The sequence below is a fragment of the Orcinus orca genome, chromosome 7 (genome assembly GCF_937001465.1).
Source record: "Orcinus orca chromosome 7, mOrcOrc1.1, whole genome shotgun sequence".
Taxonomy (NCBI): domain Eukaryota; kingdom Metazoa; phylum Chordata; class Mammalia; order Artiodactyla; family Delphinidae; genus Orcinus; species Orcinus orca.
The window spans coordinates 105,192,258-105,219,803 of NC_064565.1; the positions used below are offsets into that span (position 1 = coordinate 105,192,258).

Consider the following 27,546-nt stretch of genomic DNA (forward strand, 5'->3'; position numbering starts at 1 on the left):
TAGAGCCCGTGCTCCGCAACAAGAGAAGCCACCGCAATGAGAAGCCCGCGCACCGCAAGGAGGAGTAGCCCCCTCTTGCCACAACGAGAGAAAGCCTGCGTGCAGCAACGAAGACCCAACGCAGCCAAAAATAAATAAATAAAATAACTTTATATTAAAAAAAAAAACAGTTTAGGGCTTCCCTGGTGGCGCAGTGGTTGAGAGTCCACCTGCCGATGCGGGGGACACGGGTTCGTGCCCCGGTCCGGGAAGATCCCACATGCCGCGGAGCGGCTGGGCCCGTGAGCCATGGCCGCTGAGCCTGCGCGTCCGGAGCCTGTGCTCCGCAACGGGAGAGGCCACAACAGTGAGAGGCCCGCGTACCGAAAAAAAAAAAAAAAAGTTTAGAATTGCAAAAACCATTGATATTAATGGAATACTCTCCTGTGAGTTTTTATCTTAAAAATAAAGCAAATTGCTGCCCCTATCTTAGCATAAAACATAATGGCAGATGCTCCTGCCTGCAGAGCCAGAGAACCTTGTTTCCACGCCAGGATTCTGATGGTGGTACAAGAGCCCTTTTTAGGGAAATGAGGTTTCTTTTTCTGTACTGTGATGGTCTGAGAGGTTAGGAATGCTTCTCGAGCTTCATGACTCCTTAACTAATTTTGGACTTGTCATCCAGGAATTTATGCAGACCCTACCCGGATGAAGGCAGGGAGCCTGGGATGGCTTCTTTCTTTCTGCGTCGTCAGTTGGTTGTTTGATCCGCTGCGATTTCATCGGGACGCCTCTTCCTCGTGGCCTTCCCGTTAGTATCTTTTGTGGTTGAGGGGTGTGCCTGGGCTCAGTTCCTGCATGTGGACCACTGTGGGATCCTCCGTAGAATTCACTAACTGTTCCCTTCTGGTTTGTCACCAGCATTTTTACCTGTTGCTTTGATCACATTATCTTACTCTGTTAAAACTCCCGTTGGGGCTTCCTCTAACACAGAATTAAACCTGAGAACCTTCCTTTTGGGTTTAAAAACCCTTCACTGGGGTGTCCTTGTTCCTTGCTACTCAAAGTGTGGTCCATGGGGGGGGCAATCTGGCAGCATATGCATCACCTGGGAGCCCATTAGAACTTACAACCCTGTTGCAGGTGAACTGCATCAAAATCTGCATTTTTAACAAGATCCAGGTGAGTTGCATGTGTGTTATAATTGAGAAGTGCTTTATGGGAAATCCTCACTGCCAGCATCGTCACTCACAGCCAAGAGCTAGGTCTTTGTGAGACGTTTCTCCGCCAGGCTTTGACCTGAACGCCTTGCACACACCAGCAACAACCTCTGATTTAATCTTCCCAGCGTCCTCATGTGGTATGTACTGTTATTATTCCCATTTGCAGAAGGGGAATCTGAAGCCCCAGGAGGTCAAGTCATTGGTGTGAGATTATTCAGGTAGTGAGTGTTGGAACAGCCTGGATTTAATCCGAGACACTTTGCGTCCAGAGTTTGTGGACGCAATTTGTCCACCAGCTCTGCAGCCTCCCCTCTTCCTGGGCTCTTTTCTCCAGGCCACTTTACTCTGGGCCCACTTGCCTCTTATCGGTCTGTAAAACTTCTCTAAAGCAAAGCCACGGTGAATGAAATGCTGCTGTTTGGTGTGATCTATAAAAGCTTTGAGTCCTAAAGTTATTTTTAAGTAAGACTGTGCTGTGCCCTGTATAGATTTGATCTCTCTCAGCCACAGAGAATGAGCTCCTTCTACTGATTCCAATTAACATGGCTGCTGGGAGCCTTAGTTACTACCCTCCCCGATGTGAATTCCTTCCGGCTGTGTTGAGATAGAGTGGTATCTCAAACTTGCCCTTTGGAAGAATACTTGCATTTACAGTTCTAATCTTAAAAAAATGGAGATAAGTAATTTGACCTTGCAATGACATGGGTCCAGAGTTTATCGAGTCCATTAAAGACCTCAAAGTCAGAATGCCCGTAGCCTGTGTTCTCAAGGCCAAGGGTTAGTTACAGAAAGGTGGTATGTGAGGTCGAGTACAGATGAAGGTCAGTGGTTTCCAAACTGATTACGGAACTGCTCTGAGGGGATATTCCAGAGAAAAGCTTGGGGGTTGGGATGGGGGTGTGCCTGGCCTGAAATAGGGGTTCCCTGGGACCCTCCTCACTTTCGACCAATTGGTTTCAAACTTTTTATGTAATAGGTTCTGTGGTAACATTCTGTTTAATGGGCCTTTCCCTACTTAAATTTTCTTTTTGTATATTAAAAGCCAAGTGAACTAATCCTACTCCATCATTTGCAGCTGAGGCCGTTTGGGTTCAGAAAGGCGAATTGACTTCCCCAAGGTCACACATTGTTTTGGCTAAAAGCAATTTCTTCTTTTTTTTTTTTTTTATTTGCGGTACGCGGGCCTCTCACTGCCGTGGCCTCTCCCGTTGCGGAGCACAGGCTTCGGATGTGCAGGCTCAGCGGCCATGGCTCACGGGCCCAGCCGCTCCGCGGCACGCGGGATCCTCCTGGACCAGGGCACAAACCCATGTCCCCTTCATCGGCAGGCGGACTCCCAACCACTGTGCCCCCAAACCCTCTTTTTTTTTTTCTTTTCATAAATTTATTTAATTTTTCGACTGCGTTGGGTCTTCGTTGCTGTGCGTGGGCTTTCTCTAGTTGTGGTGAGCAGGTGTTACACTTCGTTGAGGTGCACAGGCTTTTCATTGTGGTGGCTTCTCTTGTTGCGGAGCACTGGCTCTAGGTGCGTGGGCTTCAGTAGTTGTGGCTCGTGGGCTGTAGAGCGCAGGCTCAGTAGTTGTGGTGCACAGGGATTAGTTGCTCCGCGGCATGTGGGATTTTCCCAGGCCAGGGCTCAAACCCGCGTCCCTTGCATTGGCAGGTGGATTCTTAACCACTGCGCCACCAGGGAAGTCCTAAAAGCTATTTCTTGTACTCCTCCTTTGACAGCTCAAAAGCTGGGTCAGCTACCAAGTGTGCTAGGCATTGGCTTCTTTTCTGTCTGGGTCTGCCCTTATTCCAGCCAGTGGTGCTGACCTGGCCATATTTCCTTTGCATTTAGGACTCCTCTGTGTGCACTTGGAAAACTAAACACTGTTCACGTGTTTCGGGGCAGACCTAAGTCAAGGCGTCATATATTCTCAGCGTTCTTTGTCTTCATCTTGCGGTAAATCTGTACTGCTCCCTTTCGGTCATGACTTAGTTATGCATTGAAGGCAGCCTTGCAGAGAACAGGGAATACTCTTGTATCTGCACAATAGAGCAGCTGTTCTCCCACCCAAACCTTAAGTTACCGAAAACCCCATTTTAGGAGAATGTGCATTTGAGAAATTTGTAACCAAAAGGGAAAGATGGCATTGGGAGACTGAGATCATATTTTTTATCCCCACCTGCAAAACCGTTTTCCTTTTTCACTTTCAAGAAAAGAAACCAGGAAATCAAATAGACAAATGAGAATATCAGTGACATTTTGCAGTTAGTAATAATGGCTATCTGGGTAATTTCCATCTTATCATCCCTTGTTTACCAGAAATTTCTTTGGCTTTGAGGCAGGTGATTGGTATACTAAGAGGTATTTTATTTCTAAAAGTAACTCCTCTCCACTCACCTGAATGTAGCACCTCCACTCACCTGAATGCTTTTCCTGATCTTTTGTCTAAAAATTAGCTGCTAATCACTGACTCCTGAGTCTGTGCTGCAGAAACACGGCTCCACTGCCTGGGATGTCAGCTCCTTGGGCACGACCAGTTCTACAGAATGTATTGATGGATGTTTTTGTTCCGGGATTTGGTTTCCTGTCTCTGTTTTATATCCTCTTCTCTCTGCCATTCACTTTACCTGCCATTTCTATTTCTAACCCCGGTTTCTTTTCCCTCTAACTGCTCCCGATATGACCAACACATACCCTGAAACTGAAATTATTATTTACAAAGATACATTGAAGTGATACCCACTGAGATTTCCTACAAGGGGAACTTAGATTATTGTCCTGAAAAGACAAGTACTTAACTACTTTATTTACAGTACATATAATTCTGAAGAATTTGGAAGAAAATATTGGCTCTCAACCTATTTAATTACATATACAGAGATGTTATCTAAAAGCTCCTTTGGCTGCCCTATTCACGTTGATATTTTTAACTTCACCTTTGCTTTTTGTTTCTAAAGAAGATTTAGAGAATATTTAGCTCTCTACTCAAAAAAAAAAAGAAAAAATAGAGCATTCCTAAAAATTAAAAGAGTTCCTAAGAGAATGTAAAAGGCATGCCTAAAGAGATTAGTTAGTAATAAGTAACACTAAAGCAGTTTGCTGTCATCCATGCCAGTTTTTTCGATTATTTACTAGGATGAAAATATTGAACTTGGTCTTAGTTAAGTTTCTAGGGTAGAGAATGGTTGTTGCTGAATATTTATAATGTCATATAACACTTGGGTACCATGAAATGACACGAGGGAGGGGTTTGACCCTTGTCAAAGTTTGGCAAAAGTTTTCCTCGTAAAGCTTCAAAGCAGGACAGATTACCAAGTGTACCTGACAGCTGGTGCCTTAAAGTAACTAATTTTTACATAAAAAAGGTCGCTTCACAGGATTTGCCCCAAGGTCAAGCCTGTTGGATGTATGTTTATAAAACAGAATCTGCAGAGATTAGTCCTCGCATTAGATAATGAGACACAGGGAGAAGGAGGGAGGGAGGAGTTTGTTGTTTATTCATCTCAGTCCCTTGACCTTGTTTTGCACATCTAACCATAGTATCTCGGCAGAGAGGTAGAACTATACCCTTCCTTATTTAATTCATTTTGTGCATTATTGTCTTTCCACTTTACGATGGATCCGTTCTTTCTCCTTTGAATTCACTTAGAAGTAACGTTCATCCCAGTAGAGAGATGAACTTCTGGCTTTCGTTGTAGGCTCACTCTGACTAGTATCTTCCTCCCAGGTAGTGCCATGCGCTGCTTGGCTTGAGGCTGAATGTTTGAACTTAACCGTGACTGGTTTACACAAATCCAGATATGCCTCTGGAGCCGAGGGCAGTGTCGACATAAGTCTTTTTCTTTTTTCCTTCCTGCCTACTACCAGGATAACAGGATGGAGAAGGATGATAGAAAATGGGAGTGCATTTTTAGCAGGCCCGTGCCCACTTGCTGTGTTTCTTGCACTATCACTGTAGTGGGCCGACTTGACGAATCCCATTTAAAAGGTAAATTACAAACATTCATCTGCAAGCTATTTTTCTAAAGTCTTCATGTTAGTTAATTTCTTGTTGCTGCAACAAATTACCACGAACTTAGTGGCTTAAAACAACACGTATTTATCCTGTGGATACAAAATATATGGTCAGAAGTCCAAAATGGTTCTTATCTGGCTGAAATCAAGGTATCAGCAGAGCTGTGTTCCTGCTGGAGCCTCAAGGAGAGGATCCTTTTCCTCACTTTTTCCGGCTTCTAGAGGCGCCGGCATCCCTTGACTCATGGCTCCTTCCTCCATCTTCAAATCACTTTCTGCCTCTTGACTCTTCCACCTCCTTCTATTAGTTAAAGATCTTTGTGATTCCATTGAAGCCACCTACATAACCCAGGGTAACCCCTCAATCTCGAAATCATTAATTACATCTGCAGAGCCCCTTTTGCCGTGTAAGGTAACATCTTCGCAGATTCTAAGGATGAGGAGGTAGACATCTTTGGGGACATTCTCGTGCCTACCACACTCATAGACCCACACAGTGTGCTAGCAGAGTTCACCTCCCGTGAGTTTCTAGCCCTCTGTGGACACAGGAGAAAGATTTGGGTTTTTTTGTGTGTCTTTCCCTGATATTTGTCTTGGGTGTTACTAATTTAATTTTATGAAGAATTAACATCATCTGTGTTTGTGTAGGCACCTGGGGGTTGATAAATGTTCAGTAACACTGTAGGCTGTTAGTACTGATACTGTAATTACACAAGGGGAGAGGAGGTAGCACCTTGGCAATTGAAACCCTGTGAATCGTAGATAGAGGGGTTTTTTGTTTTGTTTGTTCGGGGATTTTGGGGGCCACATCTTGGGGCATGTGGGATCTTAGTTCCCCTGACTAGGGATGGAACCAACACCCCCTGCAGTAGAAGCAAGGAGTCTTTGGACGGCCAAGGAAGTCCCTAGGTAGAGGTTCTTATTTTTTTAATTTATTTTTACATATTTATTTATTTGGCTTCGCTGGGTCTTAGTTGCGGCATGGGGGACTGTTTCATTTGCAGCATGCATGCAGGATCTAGTTCCCTGACTAGGAATCAAACCCAGGTCCCCCTGCATTGAGAGCATGGAGTCTTAACCACTGGACCACCAGGGAAGTCCTTAGATAGAGGTTTTTAAAACTTGCCTTATAGTGACCTGTTCAGTGAACTCACAGAGTCTTCTAACTTTTGTCTTTCAGGCTTATGTACAGAAGTACATTGTGAAGAATTATTTCTACTATTACCTGTTCAGATTTTCAGCCGCTTTGGGACAAGAAGTGTTCTACATCACATTCCTTCCGTTCACTCACTGGAATATTGATCCTTATTTGTCCAGAAGACTGACCATAATATGGGTTGTAAGTATTATTATTACTTATGAACCAGTATTCTACAACAACTACCTGCTTTGGGATTCAAGTACTCTGCATATATGCTCTTTATTAAAAATCACTTAGAGTTGAATTTTTACCTGGTTTACTTTGGGAAAATGGAAGGAAAGATTTAAAAGCTATGCATGAATAAGACTATGAGAGAGGAAGAGATGATGTGCAGGAAAAGGACCTTTCTGAGAATCCATGAAGGGACATAAAATACTTCCTCCCAAGAAACCCCTTTTCGTAAAATTTGATCAGAAACAGGAGCTGTTGACTAATAATTCCTAGTGGTGGTAAGTGTAACTACCCCATGTCTATTGGATACACAGAAGCATGTAAGGCAGGGCAACTTCTCTGAGGAAACTTGTTGTATCATGCGGGCAGCTGGCGTATACACGAAAGCCCAGTGATAATTCTGGGTGGAGAGGTGGAGCCCCTTCTGATGTTTTGTTTGGGACCCTATCATTGAACTTTGTTCAGGATCAAATAAGTTCTGATTTTTATTTATTTAATTGATTTTTTGCGCCGCATCGGGTCTTAGTTGCGGCACGCGGGGTCTTTGTTGAGGCATGCAGGCTTCTCTCTAGTTGTGACGTGCAGGTTTTCTCTTCTCTGGTTGTGGTGCGCAGGCTCCAGGGCAGGTGAGCTCTGTAGTTTGCGGCATGCAGACTCTCTAGTTGAGGCGCGAGAGCTTAGTAGTTGTGGTGTGTGGGCTTAGTTGCCCGGTGGCGTGTGGGATCTTAATTCCCCGCCCAGGGATCGAACCCGTGTCCCCTGCATTGTAAGGTGGATTCTTTACCACTGGACCACCAGAGAAGTCCCTGATTTTTTTTTTTTTTAAACTGGGGGAGATGGTGGTTATTTGCAAGGCAGCAAGGCCTGCTGCCAGCATCTGGACCCTGGGATCAGGTAGGCCTGGGTTCAAGTGCAGCTCAGCCACTGTGCTTGTCCGTGTGCCCTTGTCCTGAGCCTGTAAGATGGTGTTAATGCACATCTCCCAGAATCATCATGAAGACATATAGGGTATGGCCTGGTGCATGTAAGGACTCTGCAAGTGTCCATAAGCGTGCTAACACGTGGTGATGCGTCCAAGAAGGCAAAAGAGTCTTAAAGATCAACCAATTCTTAGGTCAAAGATGGTTTAGCCAGGAGAGGGGGCTTCAGGGACAAGGTTGCCAGCGCGGCTGTTTCCCTGACTCAAGATTCTGCTCTGAAAACAGCTTCAGAAGTGCCTGGTCAAGAAATATTTTAGATTCCACATATAAGTGATATCATATGATATGTGTCTTTCTCATTCTGACTGACTTCAACTTAGTATGATAATCTCCAGCTGCATCAATGTTGCTGCAAATGGCGTTATTTCATTCTTTTTCATGGCTGAGTGGTATTCCATTGTATATATGTACCACATCTTCTTTATGCATGAACCTCTCTACGAAACAGAAACAGACTGGCAGACATAGAGAACGGACTTGTGATTGCCAGTGTGGAGGGCAGGGAGCAGAGGGAAGGACTGGGAGTTTGGAATTAACAGATATAAACTAGTATACACAGGATGGATAAACAGCAAGGTCCTACTGTATAGCACAGGGAACTGTATTCAACATCCTGTGAGAAACCATAATGGAAAAGAATATGAAAAAGAATATGTGTATAACTGCATCACTTTGCTCTACAGTAGAAATTCTAACACAACATTGTAAATCAACTCTTCAGTTAAAAAAAAAAAGTGCCTGTCATATCTAAAGAAGCTGGGGTTCTCGGGCTGCTCTGCTCTTAGAAGCCGTGGCTGCACCCCTGGTGCTTTTATTTTTCTCATTTGTAGAACAAGTGAGAGGGGCCTTGATCAGGAGACATAAGTGCAGATATCTTAAAAGGCAGGGCAGAGGAATAAAGCAGTGAAGTGCTGGGTGGGGCACCTGGGGCATTGGGAGTGGCTACACCTTACCTCCACCTGTGTCTGAGAGAGGAAAGACAGGCTGGTGTGGTCAGATCTCTTTTTCATGTGAAATCTTTAAATGTAGGGCTTACATTTTTAAAAGCTCTATATGCCAATTGAACAAAGAATCCTTGAAGTCTAAACTTCCGAGGCTTGGTTTGAAGCCTCTGGCCTTGAAGAACAGCTAAGGTCCCTCGGGCTTATGGTTAAGATTATTTGGCCCCGAATTCTTCCTGTTTGCTCCTCTTCTCTCTCAAACTACACGCCACTTTTTCCTTTCTCCATCCCTGTCTCCCTTCCAGCCCTCTTCTGAAATCTAGCTTCTGTCTAAAAGTGTGATCCAACGAGACTCTGCAAAAGCATAGGCATCTTGCAAAAGATGAGCATTAGTGCAGTTCCTCTCCCTCTGCAAGTGGCTTCCGTTCCTGCAGGGTGGTGATGTCCACGGGAGGAGCTGGGGGAGGAGAGACAGGGAGCGGGGTGCAATCCTTCTGTTCTTAGGACGTGAAAATGCACCCAAGACCCGTGGTGCTTGAGCTTCTTTTCCTGTCATTTATTTTCTGAGATATCAAAATATATATATATATATATATATATATATATCCAACTTTTATGGTTGTCAAGTGGGGCAAATGATGCAAAATACTTCTAGTAACCTGGGAATATCTTATACTGTGTACAGTCAGCTCAAGGCCAATCATCTTGCCCACTGAGGGTGGAAAACTTTTCCTGAGGGGCCGGGAAGATCTTTAGACCTGATGGGAGGCAGTGGTTAGGGGACTCAGATTGTCACTATGGGCTGTTATTTTCCGCTTTGGAGTCCTCATTTCAAAGGGCTCAAAAGATTTTCCATTTGAGGTAGAATTACCAGTCTTTTGTCAGAGAGTGGACAAATAAAGTCTTTACCTGAGAGAGGAAAGAGCAACCTTTGACTATGCAGTTTGTCCTGAGCTTTGGCGATGTGCTATTTGCTTTCAGAAATGGGTGCATGGCCAGGTCCAAAAGGCCCCCATGCAGAGAGGTATGTAATTCGTATCAGTGAAGCAGTGTGTGCGTTCCTGGCAGTTCCGGTGGAGGGAATAGTGGCCGGTCCAAGGCGGGGATGGAGGGAGGGAAGGAAGAAGGGGCAGAGGGAGAGATGTAGAGGCTGGGGTGGGTGGGGGAGGGTTCAGAGGTGGGAAGGTGTTTGCTTTGTGCTCTGCTGCGGAGATAGATAATAATGAGAGAGGCTTGGTTTGGCTCCAGTGATGAAAGTGGGTGGAGGGAAGGAAAATTCCTGATGGTGTTGGCAGTTGGGAGGGAAGGGAGGGGTGGAGACGGGTGAGATTCTTTTGGGCAATCAGCTTCCTGCTGAGGCAGCCTGTCTCCTGTAAGGGATATCCCTAAATTAGTGGCTGCCTCTTTAAGCGGTGAGGGTGAAGAAATGTTAATTATATAAGGGGCAGAATTTGAAGTCCCCTAGCTTTAAACATCTTTTCTCACCCAAAATCCTTTGGAAGGCAGCTGTGTCCAAGAGTGCCAAACCTCTTGACAAATTTCATATTAATTCGACAATTGTCATTGGATGAAGTCTCAACAGGTTTTACTGCTTTTAAAAATAATTTTTTATATTAGGGGTGACTCATACTGTCTGAAGTAGCTTAGCAGAATTTACGGTTATATTAACTGTTTTCTCGTCACAATCCTAATTGTTCCTCTTGTCTCTTGCACCTCCCATTGCTTTTGTTGGCATCTGTGTTCATTGATCTTCATAACAATGGGTTGGTATCATTTTATAGATTGGGATAGTAATACTTCAAATAATAATAAGCCATATTATACGTTGAGGACTTACTATACACGCCACTCAGTGCAATAACGCTTTACATATTTCACCTAATTTAATCCTGCCAGCAATCCTGAGAAGTGATTATTGCCAGTTTTACAGATTAGGAAACTGACATGTAGAGAGGATCATTTTGGATTAAGCGGATTTGATCCTGTCCCCTAAGGCCTCTTGTGCTAGAGAGGGCCGCCACTCAGCTTCAAGCATTAAAATGACTTGCCCAAGGTTCTCTTCCATTGCATATTTGCTATGATTGTATTTCAGGTTTGCCTGTATGGCGTTTATTAACTCTATCTACTACTTAAGTGTCTTCTATAGGCCCTTCTTGACAAGTCAAAGGTATCTTATCCCAGACAAGTTAGATAAGCTTTTTTTTAATTAGCTGAAAAACATCAATGAGGTATTTTCTTCTGTCACTTATCAAGGTTTTTAACCTGTCATTGGATTCAATAGAATCTTCGACCTTGGGACAGAAAAGGCCATGAATGGGTTATTCATTAGATGCTCATGAAGAGATGTTATAGATAGCGCTTCACAGGGCGTCACTGCCCAACGGAGTGATTATCTGATCTCCTGGCTTCCACTGTGGTGTGGTGACAGCCCCACCAAAAAAGAAAATAGTACTGCTTGTGTCTTAAAAAGGTTAGAGGCAATTTCATTGAAACTGCATCGTGTTCAGTTTTGTAACAGGCAAAAATCTCACTTTTTGCTAAATAAAGATATTCTCCATTTTGTAAAATAATGCAAATATTGATACCACAACTGGTCCATGGGAGGCTCATCTTCTCTATTCTTATGATACTTACATCCTGCCTCTTTTCACAGATCTTGCATGGCATTCAAGATGAGATGCAAGAAAAAATGGGAAATGTAGGTAAAATCAAAATTAGGGGGAATACAGATAGAATAAGAGATGAATGCCTAAAGTTGAGCCATGAATTTGTCTTTCAACTTTGTCTTGACTAATGTAAAATGAAATGACATTACTCGCTAGGGAAGAATAGGCTTATTCCTAAGAGAGGAAACCTCCTGATACATAGTATTGATGGAATCATTAAGGGTAGTGATGCATGTTGCTAAATTGTATTCCTAGGAATGTTGTTTGCTATCAGTACCCCTGATCAGCTGTGTGAGAGTACTCCTTTTGACTCTTCCTCATAACCTTTGTGTGTTCTCATTTTTTCAATCATTGCTGATTAAACCGATGAAAAATGGTACCTCCATTAATTTTCATATATTTTTAGTGAAAATGAAAATATTTTTCAGACTTTTCATCAGCCATTTGTGTTAACTCTTGTGAATTGTCAGTCTGTCTTTTGAGTATATTTTTAAAGGGCTTTAAGTTTTTAATTGCTTTTCAGCAGTTGTTAACGTAAAATATTCAACTATTGATCTTCCATGTCTCAGAGGCAATGTGCCTTTATATATAAGATTTTTAGAAATTTAAGATTTTGAGAAATGGTATGTAAGTTTATGGTATCAGCAATAGTGACCTAAGAAAATCCCTTAAAATTGAATTTCAGTGCTTTTATTTTGGGTGTTCACTTTAGTTTTAGGCGCAGACCTCACCACTCCTTGTTGCCCTACCTTTTGTGACCTCCCTGGCCCCTTTAATTTGAATTTGGGACTCCCATCTTCAGGCACTTAATCTTTCTGGCCTGCAGTTTCCCTGGCCACAAAATAGCTTACTCAGGAGCAACCAGCCCTTAGAAAACCTGATTCTTTTTTTTTTTTTTTTTTTTGCGGTACACGGGCCTCTCACTGTTGTGGCCTCTCCCGTTGCGGAGCACAGGCTCCGGACGTGCAGGCTCAACAGCCATGGCTCATGGGCCCAGCCGCTCCGCGGCATGTGGGATCTTCCCGGACCGGGGCACGAACCGGTGTCCCTGGATCGGCAGGCGGACTCTCAACCACTGCGCCACCAGGGAAGCCCAGAAAACCTGATTCTTGCTGCCTAAACTCCAGGAAGGTTTAAATTTGTCTTTGAGTTTTTCCTTGTCTTTTTTCCCCATTTGTAAACACTTCTTTTACCTAACACCGAAGGATACATTCTCCACCATTCTAACCCATGTGTGGTTATTTTTAAGTAATGGTCATCCTATGCAAATTTCTTGAGTGTTGAAGATCTGGTTGTTTGAGAGTTTCTGGGCAGGGTTAATCTCTCTTCTGATAATTCGTGGCGTTTGTTTGTTTAAAGTCCCCTCAATCCACTTTAATTTACGGCTTTTGATGATCTCCTTGAATGGAAGCAAGGAGTGTTCATGTCAGGGGAGGGGGGCTGCTTCTACCTCTATCAGCAGCTTTGAGGTTTAGTCAGAGGTTCCTGATCCTGAAATACGATAAAAGGAGCATGAGGCTGATGTTTATAGGGTGTTTTTTTGGTTTCCACTCAAACTAGCTCAGGAAAGGGGGATTTGCTGTAAGGTTACAAGGAATCCCATAGGAGCCAGAACCTCACAGGAGCTGATGCCACCGAACAGCTAGGTTTCTGCTACAATTGAGCACTTGCTCCAGGATCTGCTTCTTTACCTCCTGTTGCCAGCGGGTAACTTCCTGTCTTTTAGCTCAGAGTTCCAAGACAGTCTGACCCAGCTCACTGTGTAGCACAACTCCATCCATCTCGGGGTCAGTGCGTATTTTGACTGTATTTCGTCCAAGCAGCTGTGTTGGGGGCGGCGATAGACAACTGGGGCACAGAGCCATGGGCCAGGTTGAAACATCAAGAGACTTGGACTATAATCGTAGCAGTGAAACCTTGCTCAAGCCACTTCATGATTCTGGCCTGCAGCATCCCTAGCTTCAAAATGAAAGGACCAGCTAGAGAATCTTTGGAGGCATATAACATGGTCATGAGTCTTCTTTATATGTTCGCTATGTGACACTTAAGAGATCCATCCATGGCATGGAGTAAGAAGGAAAAGAGTAAATGCTGGGCAGGATAACATTTAAAAAAAAAAAAGGCCTGTTATCTCTTTTGCAGACCAAATGCTAATGCGGTTTTACATGTTTTGTGCTGGGAACCCCTCAATATTAGACAGTACATTAGAAATGCATATCAAATCCACTGCTAAATATGTTAGGTAGTCTGCTGTTTTGTGTTCAACACGATCAAAGGAACGCTTTAAAAGGAAATGCTGAATTGCTTGGTGACTGTAGATTCCATTTTTATGTACACTCAAAATCCCGGCGATAAGGAAGTCATAACAGCAGAAGATTCCTCTTGGCAGGTCCTTCCGTTCCTACTCTTGCAAGTCAAATTAACTTGTGTTGGAGAGCTTGAGTTTAAATGATGGATTTTACATCTCTCACGTTCTGGTTATTGAAAGCTAGCTAGCTGATATCTACATTATAAAGTAGAACTAAAATTTATATTTAAATTGTGCCTCTGATCTAGTGTCTAACTGCAGCAGAGTCTAGGGTATTTTATAAACAGTTCCATAAATTGGTTAAGAGGTAGCTTTATGATTAACATGGCTAAATGCAGTGGTGTCTCTTTGGATGTGGGCAGGCTGCCATCTGGCTGTGTCACAGGGGAGTCTCTGAGACTGGGTAAGAGAGGAGTGCAAAACAGCCTGCCCCATCCCTGTAATTCACAACCCTTAGACAGGGGTCAATTTTAGTGCCAAAAGATGACTTTTAACGTGATTATCTCCTAATCCTCTGTTTAAACCACTACCACCATTCACTTCAAAAGATTGCCCTGCTTGTTAAGTTGGTTCTTGCTTGAGATTAATGAGTCTTGAGAAGTATTCAACAATGGTCAGATTGTAACCCTCACTAACTTGCACTGAATGAAATGGAATTAGGTGTCAGAGATTCTGCCCAGTTCCTCTGAAGTAGAACCTTGTCATTTAGCCTTAAATATTAAGTAAATGTCTCTAGGGTGTTTGTTATGCAAACTGTATTGATTTGGTTTTAAAACACAACAAGGAAATGTTTCGGGTTTAGTGTAGTTTTAAAAAAAAACAACCACCTTGAAAACTGGACTCAACAGATTTGATCTCTCTGATTATCACCATCATTACCTGAAAAATGATCTGCCCCTCCCCCTGTTTTTGATGATGACTGGAGAATGTGCCCACAATTTTCCCTAACTCTTCTGCCACCCCACCCTCACTACTGTCCCGATTTTCAACCCCCTAAGACTTTCAATGCTGATTTGGGGTTTGGTTTGGTTTTGATTGAGCAGAATTGTAATCCTCCCACATAGAGACCAGCGCCCCTGACTCTCACCCCTGAGCATCACTTCTAAATGCTTCACTTAATTTATCTCAGGATGTGTGATTACTTTCAAGCTTAGCTAGGTATGAGATTGTTTGAGACACCAGGAGCCTGGAGGCAGGATATCTTTAGGATAAAATTAGTTTGAATCTGCTAAGACAATGCAAACAAAAAAAATTAATCATTTCATACAGAGTTTGGATATGCAGTTAGTGTTTCTCCTCTCCCTTTGGTTTTATCGTAGCTTTTAATGTCTTATCAAGAAAAACAAATAGTCTTTGCCAAGTTATATGCAGACCAGAAACCAAGGCACATCCGGCAGGGCAGAGCCTCAGTTCACTTTCTGAATTCAGCTGGAGTCTAGGACCAGGCCTGAGGCTGCCTCCCCAACTGCCTGCAGGCGAATCAGTCCCTAGGGGGTCTTTACAAAGCACCCTCTGGACTGGACCTTGTCCCAGATTCTCTCCCATTCATTTGTAAAACAAAGGGAAGGAAAAATGAGCTAATCAATAGGCCACAGGGGCCTTTCTTTCAGAGGAAATTTTCAAATAAAATCTTAACAGTGCTCTGTTTTTTTAACCAATCAATTCCATTTGCAAACCTGCATTCTTTCTTTTTTTGTTGGTTTTTTTTTTTTTTTTTGCGATACTAGGGCCTCTCACTGCCATGGCCTCTCCCTTTGCGGAGCACAGGCTCCGGACGCGCAGGCCCAGCGGCCGTGGCCCACGGGCCCAGCCGCTCTGCGGCATGTGGGATCTTCCGGGACCGGGGCACGAACCTGCGTCCCCTGCATCGGCAGGCAGACTCTCAACCACTGCGCCACCAGGGAAGCCCCTTTTTTAAAATAATTAATTAATTAATTAATTTTGGGCTGTGTTGGGTCTTCGTTGCTGCGCTCAGGCTTTCTCTAGTTGCGGTGAGCAGGGGCTACTCTTCATTGCGGTGCACGGGCTTCTCATTGCAGTGGCTTCTCTTGTTGTATAGCATGGGCTCTAGAAGTGCAGACTTCAATAGTTGTGGCACATGGGCTCAGTAGTTGTGGCTCTCGGGCTCTAGAGAACAGGCTCAGTAGTTGTGGTGCACAGGCTTAGTTGCTCCGCGGCATGTGGGATCTTCCCAGACCAGGGCTCAAACCCATGTCCCCTGCGTTGGCAGGTGGATTCCTAACCACCGCGCTACCAGGTAAGTCCCAAAGCTGCATTCTTGAATGGGTGTGATTCTCACAGCAGCTGCCTTCTGAGCCTTCTCTACCTGCCAGATGCTTTACATACAAGAACCCCATTTCACAGGTGAGAACACTAAAACCCAAAGAGTAGTTAAGTGATTTACCCAAAGGGACACGTCTAGTAAGCAGAATAGGTACATCTGTCTCCCAACCCCATCCATTCCTTTCCAGTGCACCATCTTGCCTCAAATGGCTAAATTCTTTTTCCCCCAACCCAGTTACTCAAGATAATAATTGGATTGGGCCTATTTGGTTGGAAAAGCTCCATATATCATCACAGCCTCATTAGCAAGTGCCCTATATGTGCAGCAGACTCATGTCATAGGTTCCCCAGGCATTTGTCCTGCAGTTCTCTGCGCTGTAGTCCCTTGTGTCGCCCCTCGCTTGTCAGACTGTGTGTCCCAGACTCTTTTCCCTCCCCAGAAGGCCAGGGCATTACAGGGACCTGGGAGAGGAGAAGGGCTTTGGTAACTTTGTTGGGGGCAGCGAGTAGGGGAAGGCCTGATGAGGCTGCCTGCTGACCCTGCAGGCTTGTTGGGCCGAGGCCCACGTTCCACTTCCTTATCCAGTTCTGCAAAGAGCCCAGTGGAAAAGGAGGAGTAGGGAAAAGATGGGCCTTTGTCCCACGAGGAGGTGGGGATCTGCGCTATGGGGACAATCCTTCCCTGAGGAACCTCTGGTGGAGGGGGGTGGAGCCTTGCACCCCTCAGCAGCTCTCCCATAGGATTAGGAAGTGGCCCCTATGCTGAGAAGGGGAAGGAAAGGTTTTTCCCAGCTAAGTGCTCTACCAATTTGCAGCTGGAGGGGCCAAGCTGTATTTTGGCCTCTGGAATTTTCTGGAAGCTAGAGAGGTAGTAGACAAACCCAGTCTTGTTAACCTCACGGCGGTCACCTCTCTTCTTCCCTCTCCTTTCACCAGGGCAGCCCTGGGGCTTCCCTAGGGGCACCCTCTGCAGCCCCTTCTCCCCAGTGCAGACTACAGCCTTGCCCTCCATTCCTTTCCTTCCAGGCCCAGCTGCCACCAGGCGCCAGTCAGCCCTGTTGCACCAGTGGCCTCAGTGGGCCTGGTGGCTGGGAGGCTTTGTGTTTGCTTGGAGGGAGCTGGGCCTCAGCCATCTGAGGGTTAATCTGGGAAACTGAGGCTGACCTCTGACCTCTGACCTAGGGTGCCCTCTCACTTTAGCCTCTTGCAGCAGGCCTGGTGGTGCCCGAGGCCCAGCCCCAGTGCTCTCCTCGCTGGGCTGAGTCCCAACTCTTGTGACCTTATGTCCCCTGTGAGGCGGAGTGAACATATCATTTTCAAGGAGCCACAGTCTAACTGCTTATGAACAAATAACACTGTAAAGATCCTAAACGTGAGCAGAGCCTCTGCGCCAGCCCGCGGCTCTCTGTGCAGCCAGCCGTAGTCATCTTACTGAGCTCCAGCTGGGTGCTGGACTCGGGGCCGTGGACCCTGTAAACATTATGGCGTGAGGCATAGGCGCTATTATTGTCATTTTAAAGGTGAGGAAGCAGCGTGGAAAGCCAGCCAGGTTGGTGCAGCCAGTAGGGAGCAGACTCGGGATCTGAGCCCGTGACTGCCGGATGCCAGAATCCTGGTTATGAACCGCTGCCCTCAGTAACCATTTTCCTTAAGGGTGTTAAATATAGTCGAGCTTTTTTGTGTATTAAACATGCCCAATTAATTTTATTTTTCATTTTACAAGTAGTGAACTGTGTTAATAAAAAATTGAGAAAAGAAAAAGTTCCCTAAATCCTACCACATTTATTGATTTGAGGGTGATTCCCCTTTTCCATCAATTTGCCTGCCTATCTATGCACTGTTTGATCACAGGACACAGTTTATATGATACTTTGTGATAAATGGTTTGATAGAACATTAAACATGACTTGGGGTTCATGGTGCATACCTAAGAAAAAGAGGGGAATGAAACAGGGGTGACTCACGAATCTTTTAACCTGAAAGAAATCATTGAATCAAAGGATAGTTTCGTTACCTTACGAATTAGAAGATTGGGATTCTAATCCAAGTGAGAGTTGTTCCACCTCTATTTTACATAGTATATGTTTTAGAGAAATAGAGGGAGACGCCTTGTAGTTGGGGGAGATGGCCAAGCTGGGATGGGCTCATAACTGCTGGCTGATACAGGTGGGTAATCAGTTAGTCCGGAGTTACTTAATAATTAGCCAAGTGGGACTTCCCTGGTGACACAGTGGTTGAGAATCCGCCTGCCAATGCAGAGGACACGGGGTTCGATCCCTAGTCTGAAAAGGTCCCATATGGCACAGAGCAACTAAGCCCGTACACCACAACTACTGAGCCCGTGTGCCACAACTGCTGAAGCCCGCGCGCCTAGAGCCCGCGCTCCGCATCAAGAGAAGCCACCGCAGTGAGAAGCCCACGCACCGCAACGAAGAGTAGCCCCCGCTCACCGCAACTAGAGAAAGCCCACAAGCAGCAACGAAGACTCAACGCAGTCAAAAATAATTAATTAAAAAAAAAAAGATAGGGCTTCCCTGGTGGCGCAGTGGTTGAGAGTCCGCCTGCCGATGCAGGGGACACAGGTTCGTGCCCCGGTCCGGGAAGATCCCACATGTCGCGGAGCGGCTGGGCCCGTGAGCCATGGCCACTGAGCCTGCGCATCCGGAGCCTGTGCTCCGCAACGGGAGAGGCCCCAACAGTGAGCGGCCCGCATACCGCAACAACAACAACAACAAAAAAGAGATAACTGTCACTTGGCTGATTTTTCTTTTATCTCTGGCCTCAGTTTGACCATCTCTGAAATGTGGAGTTGAACAAAATGATCTTTTATTTTGAAAGTTTTATGATTATATAAATATTGATGGTAATGTGTTTTTTACGATATTCTGTCTTTTTAATCATATGCTCCGGCTTCAACAATGCATCTGGCCCTATACAGTTTCCCCCACGTGACCTCCACACACCGTGGGTTGGCTCCTACCAGTTTTCTTGGGGTCCGCATGAGGAACACTAGTTAGTGATTCTCTGAAAAAAGTCTTGAGACCCTTCGTTGGGCCCACCAGATCTGAGTCGCTAGAAATCACTTGACCCTGCAAATGCACGCCAAGGGAGGGAGGGTTTGATGAGGGTTAAGGGCTGCAAACATTAAGTGTGAGCGCGCGTGCGTGTATGTGTGTGTGTGTGTGTGTGTGTGTGTGTGTGTGTAAGTAACAGGGAAGAGGCAAATCTGACTACATATCGGATTTGTTTCTTTTACTTTAGAGTTTGCTTCCTGTCGCTTTTGTTCACTACAAGGATACTGTCTATACATAATGGCCTGCTTTGGGGAACCCTGCCCCTCCGCCTGAATGTTAAACCAAAGTGCCTTTGTTCAGGGAAACATCCGGACCCTGTCCACCTGTGGATGGCTGCAAGAAAGAAATTAACACACCCCCTCCCCGAGGCTGGCCATTCCAGGGGATATTTGCAAAACTTATGGCTTTTTTACTTCACTTCCTTATCTCCTCCCCCTCTCTGTGCTATAAAAGAAACTGGCATCCAAACCCTGATAAGATGGTTATTTTGAGCTTTTAGTCTGCCATCTTTTCGGTCTGCAGGCTTTCCGAATAAAGTCGTCTTCCCTGCCTCAACACCTCGTCTCTGATTTATTGGCCTGTCGTGCGCGGCGAGCAGAGCGAGCTTGGACCCGGTAACGTGTGTGTACACATAAAAATCCATTGTTTGCATTGCATATGCTCCAATTTAACTAGAAAAAGATGTTATGTTTTTATTCCTCTTAAAATTAAATTTCTTCTGGCATTTACAGGCACTGAAATCAGAAGGGAAAAAATGTTTCGATTTGAAAATGTTTTTCAAATACGTAGCAATTCGACTCTAGGGGTTGGGACACGGTTTTTCCAGAAACTCGAACTTGGAAATTAGCAACTGAGAAGCAGTAAGCTGGCTTCCTTTTAAACTAACACTGATTAGCAAATAAAGGCTAAATGAGTGAAATAAGAGCTGATTTCTTTATTAGGCCATAATAGAAGGTTTAGTCAAAGGAGAAAATGAAACTCTGGTTTTAATACTAACTCTACAATCCATGGCACACCTGTAAAGGGGCTGCCACTGGACAGGAGCCCTTCCCAGCCTGACCATGCCCCAACGAGGGCTTCTTTGTTGTTGTTGTTGTTTTTGTTTTGTTTTTGCGGTACGCGGGCCTCTCACTGTTGTGGCCCCTCCCGTTGCGGAGCACAGGCTCCGGACGCGCAGGCTCAGCGGCCATGGTTCACGGGCCCAGCCGCTCCGCGGCATGTGGGATCTTCCCGGACCGGGGCACGAACCCGCGTCCCCTGCATCAACAGGAGGACTCCCAACCACCGTGCCACCAGGGAAGCCCCGAGGGCTTCTTAAACCTGGGTTATGTGAAATAATAGTTGAGGAGTTTTCAGCATTTGTCTACATAATTGGGGAAAATATTTAGCTAGAAAGAATGGATACAGGGCGATGGATTGAACTGCTCTCCAGTTTTCTTTAGCCAACAAAGACCACAATGGGGCTGTTTTATGAGAATTCATTTAAAAAAAAAAAAAAAGGATCAGGGGCTCATTCACTTGGGTGAGCGTTCCAAACAAGCTCTTTGAGGCTTTAACCCACTGGGGGCTGGATCCAGAAATTTAAACCTGAATTTGTACTGTAGAAAGCTTTTCAAATGTGTAAGACTGGGTTTTATGCTTAAAAAAAAAAGTCTACTAATCTACAAAGAATGCTAGACTATTTCCCCTACAGGGCAATCAAAAGGGTGTGTCTTTCACATGAAAAGGATTAAATCATTATAACTTTGTCAAGAGCCTGAGTTTCAGAAAACCAGGTGCCTGTCTTTATTTAAAACATCTCAGATGCCTAAAAGGATGTCGAAGCGTGTGTTAATCTGTTATCTAGCTCTCTTATGGATGTTAATTTTGTATAACCTTATATACATTCATGAGGAATATATTTTAAGGAAAATTTATAACAGAGATATAAAACCACCTAGAGCCTTTTTAGTGTGTTATCTTTAAGATTAAAATATAAAGAACCATGCATAGGATGTGCTTGGTAAGTGGAACAGAGTTTTTGTGGTGGAAGTTCTAGAAAACTCAAGGTGAAGGGACACCTGAATCAAACCTAGACAATGTTAAATACTCCTTGGTGGTCACCTGGACATTTTTCATCCTTTGCAACCTGAAATTCTGAGACTGTATATTTAAACACTGGACATTGATCCAAGCAAGAAGACAAGCATAGTAATTTTTTTAAAAAAATAATTTTATTTATTTATTTGTTTATTTATTGGCTGTGTTGGGTCTTTGTTGCTGTGCGCGGGCTCTCTCCAGTTGCAGTGAGCGGGGGCCACTCCTCTCGCCGCGGTGCACACAGGCCTCTCACCACAGTGGCCTCTCCCATTGCAGAGCACGGGCTCTAGGCACATGGGCTTCAGTAGTTGTGGCTCGCGGGCTCCAGAGCTCGAGCAGCGGTTGTGGCGCATGGGCCCAGCCGCTCCGCGGCATGTGGGATCTTCCTGGGCCAGGGCTCGAACCCGTGTCCACTGCATTGGCAGGCAGACTCCCAACCGCTGCACCACCAGGGAAACCCCAAGCATAGTAATCTTTTGAAGGTGTCTCCTAAAACATCTTCGGAATCCTGTATTTTTACGGATTCAAACTCAGGTCTTCACTTGTAGTTTTTTGTTTGGTGGTCTTATAACCCCGAGCCTAATTCATTAGTTATCACCAGTAATGTAATATCCCATCCCTAAACTATTTACTTCTAGCTGATGCCGAAAGTGCGGCCTCTGTGCACCGGCGCCGAATCGAATCTCGGAGACAAAGTTTTGGGTGAAGCAGAAAAGAATTGCTTTGCCAGGCAAAGGGAGACACGTGGGTTCATGCCCCAGAAAACTGTGTGTCCCAACCTGGAAGGCTTTGGTGAGGATTCTTATAGCAGTGGTTCAAGGGTGGGGTTGCTGAGAAGAATTAGGGTGTGTGCAGGGCATGCACTCCTTTAGCTGGCCTCAGGTCATGGAGGCTGAACAGAAAGGCTCCCATGCCCAGGAGCCCCACAGGGTCCTGCTTGGTTCCATAGGTGCACCATAGCCAAGTCTGATGTGAAAACGTGCTTGTCTCTTAAAATGACGAGGTGATAATGAGGGTGCATTTGGTCTCACACCAGCGCTCCGTCTCCACTATAGGAACAGCTGGACGTAACTCTGTAGAAGTAGGTTCTGTAGCGTATCTGTATCTAAAATGTGATGTCAGGAGCATGTAAATAAGAAAGAAGTTCCATGAGTCAGTCATTGTTTCTAAAAATAAGGTTTTTAAAAAACATACAACTCCACAGAGGGCAGAGCACTTCCAAACATTTTTATCTCAATCCAACATCATTTTTGTAAGCTATTAATATCTACATTTACATAAGATGAAACTAAGGATGAGATATTAATACCACCCAGACCTCATTCTCACTCCAGCCCTCTTCTTACTTCATCATCCTGTGTCAAGCCTAAAGTAAAGGTTCTCTTGGAAACAAATGAATCTTTGAAAAGGGCCTAATAGGCTAGACAGTGGGTGGTAGATTTAGAGAGAATATTGGTGAGTGGGAAAATGCACCCCTCGTGAAAGTTCAAAGGAAAACAATTGTACAGCTAGCATCATAAGATATGTTGCATAAAGCTGAGCAGGATTTAAAGACATTTAAACATTCAGGAAAGACTGGACCACTTTGGGGGGCGGGGGGCGGTTCTTTTAATTTTAAAGGAAAGTTTGCTCCTTTTCACTCAGTGCTGGAAGTCTTGGCTTTACCTCGTGTCAGCTTCTCAGGAAGCCCCTGACAGCTCTCGCTCAGCTGGCCCTTGTCGACTGAAAAAAAAAAAACACAATGTGAGAGTTGTGAGTTAAGTTATATTTGGGGCAAAATGAGGACTGTAGCCCGGGAGACAGCATTTCAGACAGCTCTGAGAAACTGCTCCCAAGAGGTGGGGGGAAGGTCAGTATATATATGTGATTTGGGTGAAGGGGGAGTGCATGCAATCAGGCACATATTTTTTGCAGAAGTTTACTGCTAGTCAGAAGGCGCAGACGTCACCATGAAGGATTTTAGTGCTTTTCTAGATCCGAGGAGATGCAAGAATTGGGCTCATAAAATCTTCTCCTGAAAATATCTAGCTATCTGAAGACCTGTCTTTGCCAGTTTTCCTAGAGCACAGAGTACCTCCTTCCTGATCTCCACCCTGAACTCCTTTCAGGCGGTGTTGAAGGTCAGCAGCTGCAGCGGCTCATAATCTGATCCTTGTAGAGGTAGATGGCCAGTGCCAATTTGTAGGTGACACCCTCAGCCTAAGAGTCGCTGATGGTTTGAGAGCCTGAAGGGGTTTGCCGTTGTCAGAGTTTATCTTAAAGTACTTTCACCCTTTTTACATCTACATTTTCTCCTGCAAATCAAAACCTGATTAGATAAAGCCCTAAATACACTCTTTGCTTAAAAATAAAAGAAAGAAGGTGACCCTGCTGAATTTTCCCAGGGCCCTTTCTGTACTCCTGGAAAACAGAAACCATGAAGATAATTCACCCACCCTTTTGTGGTCTAGGAATGATTTACTGCAAGGAACCATCCTTCCCCATGTGACTTAGACAAGACTTACAGGTCCCCCACCACCCCCCTTGTTTACCTGTGACAAGGTCAGTCACGGACCCTCCAGTTCCCACTCTTTGTCTTATAAATGATTTGAACTCCATCCCCACTGGCCAATCTGGACAAAACACCTGCTACCCTGACTTGACCAAACTCGAGTTAAGCTTCTCTCCATTGCCAGACCCCTGAATTTTGACCCATTCTCGCCCAGCCAGCACACAGCCCCTCCCGAGGATAAGCTGACCTCAGGGTAAACAAGCTCTGATCTACTGTCCTATCCACCTCCCCACACCCAGGAAACATCTTTCCAGCCGCCCTTTTCTGCCCGGTCTTTGAACACTCACAGGTCTTATGATCGGAGAGGTCTCCCAGTTGCAATAGTCCTTTCAACTAAAGCTATCCTTGCCTGAATCCAGATTGTTTTTTATTTGTTAAAGACAATAAGGAAGCAGAGAATTCAACCTGGGAGTCCCACGTGCTGTACTACAGTTCTCACTTTCCAAGATCATTTGCAGCAAAATTTACTCTGTGTTTACTTCCCTTTATGCAACGTACAATCTTTTGTATTGCAGAATAGCTTTCAGGAAGGCATTTGAATTCTTCCTCTAACCAAAACACCATTTGAAAAACAAAATGAAAAGGAGTCATTTTGCTTAGGCTAGTATTTCACGTACACTTGAGACTAGATTGCTGCTCAAACACAAAGTGATTTCCTAACTTTGTAGTTATAGCTCCAAATCACAAGCATCAGAGATAACTATATTCAAATGTAACTACAAAAGCAACTTCCACCCCCCGATATTTATTTTTATTCTCTTTTGCTTTATATATTTTAGAGCTGGCTTTCCCAGCATTAACTAGAGACGTTGAGAATTTGCTGTAAGGTACCTCCTTCTCAGCTGTGTCCAGTCAGTCACCTTGTTTTGTTATTGTTTCTAAGGAATAAATAGTCCACAAAAAATATGGGTTTTAAGGAGTGCTATATCATTTTAAAATAATACGTGTAAAGTCAGTTTTAATTCTATTAGGACACCTAGGCTGTTGATTAACTCTATCAAATATGTATTCTACTTTGTGTACCAGTTAATTCAAGGACCTTAATTTAACCAGTTGTATGATCAGGTCTGTAGCACAGAATATTTTTTCAGTCCTAAATATTCTAGTATATAACTTAGAAGTTATATGCTAGGATTTACATAGTATTGAAGAAGTTGTCCCATAGTATTTTTTTTTTTGTCCCATAGTATTTTGTATACTGGCTACAAGCCGTTAAGTCCCAAGTTTACCAATAGAAGTGACTTCTTTTCTCTAATTTTTTCATGAGCTTGGGATATCCAAAGAGCAGGACTTTTAAACCGAAACTTCTGAATGATCTTCCTTCACACAGGAAGATATGAAACAGAAAAGCTACAAAATAAAGACAACCAACTTAAAACAGTTCATGTCCATTAGGTCTTCACTTCTCAGATGGAGTAGTAAACAGAGTGTAATTCTCCAGGGAGCCACGGTTTGTGCATTTATTCATTTAGTAAAGATTTTTGGTCTATACTGGGCACCTGTAATTTTAGATTTCCAACAATTCTGGAAACATTCCCTCACTTCAAGCCTGCATCATCTTTATTTTGCATGTTCATGTTAACCATCTAATGAATCTCCTTCCAGCTATCTTATGACCTTCAAATCCATCCTCCCCACAGCATGTAGAATGCCCTATCTCAGGAGCTGCAGTGGCACAATCGGTATAGCGTGTGGTACTTATATAGAGTGACCTATCTCAGATGCAAGTATGACCATGAACCACTCTTTAGAACATATTAATGTCCAAGCACCTTAAAAATACCTATAAGGGCTTTCATAATTGGACTTCTGCCAAAATATCTACCTTTAACCCTTCCTCCTATCTGTTCTCTTCTCTGGAATCACAGAACTGACAACTCCCACTCCCACGCCAGTTCCTGCACTGCAGCCATATCCACGCTCTACTTTATTCCTTCCTACGGTTGCTACTGCCTTGCATGCCTTCACCTGCTTCAAGTGTCAGCAAAGGCACTGTCTCTAGATAAGCCACCTTGAACCTTGTATCTCTATTCCCTACTAGATGGTTATTTATTGTTCCTTGAACCTGGCATGTAGTAGCAACACAATAAATAATTATTGAATAAAATAAAAGCCTGTTTCTACAAAGAGGATTTAAGAGCTGTCCCCGTAGAGGAAACAGATGTGAAGAAGTAATTACAGTTCAGAGTGCTAAAGATACATTAGAAAATTCTACAGAGTGCTAAGGGAGCATCCTAGAGAGCTTTTTATTTTTTATTTATTTATTTTTTGCGGTACGCGGGCCTCTCACAGCTGCGGCCTCTCCTGCCCCGGAGCAGAGGCTCCGGACGCGCAGGCTCAGCGGCCACGGCTCACGGGCCCAGGCGCTACGCGGCATGTGGGATCCTCCCGGACCGGGGCACGAACCCGCGCCCGCTGCATCGGCAGGCGGACTCTCAACCACTGTGCCACCAGGGAAGCCCCTAGAGAGCTTTTTAAAATGGAATTCTTCCCCCATCTTGAGTGGTTCCCCGGTGGCCCTGATGGAAATTCAGGACACAAATTTGGTGAAGATTTCACCAAGGTTTTTTCAGTATGAAAGTAGTAATTCTATATGTTTCTGAACTGTGAAGAGATCTTTGAACCAGAAAGCAGATTTTATTAGCCTTTTTAAAAGAGCTTGAGGTCTCTTTCTTATTTTGTAATTGATGAGCAACAACTATTAAATTTCATTCGTTCATTTAAGAAACATCTGACAAGGGCCTATTATGAAATACTATGCTAAGTGCTGGGGATTAAGCAACGAACAAGACAGACTCCATCCTGCTCTTCTGAGGTTTACTTGTAGGCAAAACAGAGAGTAACAAGTAAATCAATACAGAAATTAAGGATTATATGACTGTTGTTTGAGATACATCAGGTTGAGAGCAGAGACCTACTTTAGAGAAGGTGGTCAAGAAAGGGTACTTGGTGCTAGTTTCCCTTAAGCCTTGAAGGATGAAAACTAGCCAGCCAGCTGAGGGGTTGGGGGACAAGGCTCCAGGCTGAGATAAGCAGAAAGGGCAAAGGTCCAAAACTGAGCCGGAGCCAGGCACTGTTCCAGACTCTGGGCCGAAGCGTCCACGTGGGGTGGAGATGAGGCTGATAAAATGTATAGTCTAAGTGCAGGCAGGGTAGAGTTCTATGAAGAAAACTAAAAGCAGGGTATGCAGACAGAGTGGCGAGAGGCAGCTGTCTTAGGTAGGGTGGCCAGGGAAGGCCTTTCCATGGAGGTGGCTTTTGGACATGGGGCTGGTTTTACTTATAATTTACTGATAACTCACGTTTAAATTGCTTATGGCAAATCTAGAATGTTCCAAATGTATCAGCCGTCTTTGTGATTGATTTCTGTATTCATTTGGAAACCAGTGTTCCCAAGCAGTCTAAACGGCAAGCAAACCCTCTAAGAACACAGCTGGATTTTAAGTGGAAAGCCACCTTCGAGTTGGTCTTTTCCAACTCTAACACCAAACATTTGCTGTGATTCAAATCTGTTAAAAGCCACCTCATCAAACGGTTCTGTAAAATTGCTGGCATTGCTCACCATCATAGGGACCCCAGCCTGACAGTGGAATGTGGAAATTGCAGAGGAAAGGGCTCCGAGAGAAGAGCATGGAGGTGCCTGTTGGCCCGGAAGGCTGAGGCTCGCCAGCTCACGTCAAGCTTCTCTCATTACAAAGGGTCACGGGGAGGTTATAGCCCCAGTTACAGTCCTGTTGGGGAGGTGCTGACGGTGTGATCAACAGCCCCTCCTAATAGCTAGAGTTAATCACTCACTGACCGACTGGAAAATCAATGGCGGCCTACTCTCTCCCCCTGCACTCCGCCTATGTTGGTCCAGCCTCCTTCCTTTCGCTCCCTGCGGTGAACAGGCGTCAGGAAGGGGATTCTCTGGGACTCTTGTCCCTTCCTGCTCAAAGACTGGCTCTACAGGAGGACAGTCATCTAACTCCAGGGGAGGAGAACCCATTCTTCTCTGCCTGGGAGAAACCTTGTAATGAAGATACCGTGTCAAAGATGAGAAGGAAGCAGCAAAGACAGGAGATAAGGGGGGAGAAAAAAAGAC

The 27,546-nt window shown here is 44.7% G+C and overlaps 1 protein-coding gene across 3 annotated transcripts in view; it reads left to right on the forward strand.

Moving 5' to 3' along the window:
• SGPP2 (sphingosine-1-phosphate phosphatase 2) overlaps positions 1-27,546 on the forward strand; it is a 125,327-nt gene that overhangs the window by 40,169 nt on the left and 57,612 nt on the right. For all 3 annotated transcript variants that reach the window (XM_033426799.2, XM_004262658.3, XM_033426798.2), the window contains exon 2: positions 6,389-6,547. Coding sequence is in view for 2 of the 3 variants with exons in the window: in XM_004262658.3 (XP_004262706.1) it covers positions 6,389-6,547 (159 nt within the window). In the remaining variant the exon portion in view is untranslated. The remainder of the gene's footprint in view (positions 1-6,388; positions 6,548-27,546) is intronic.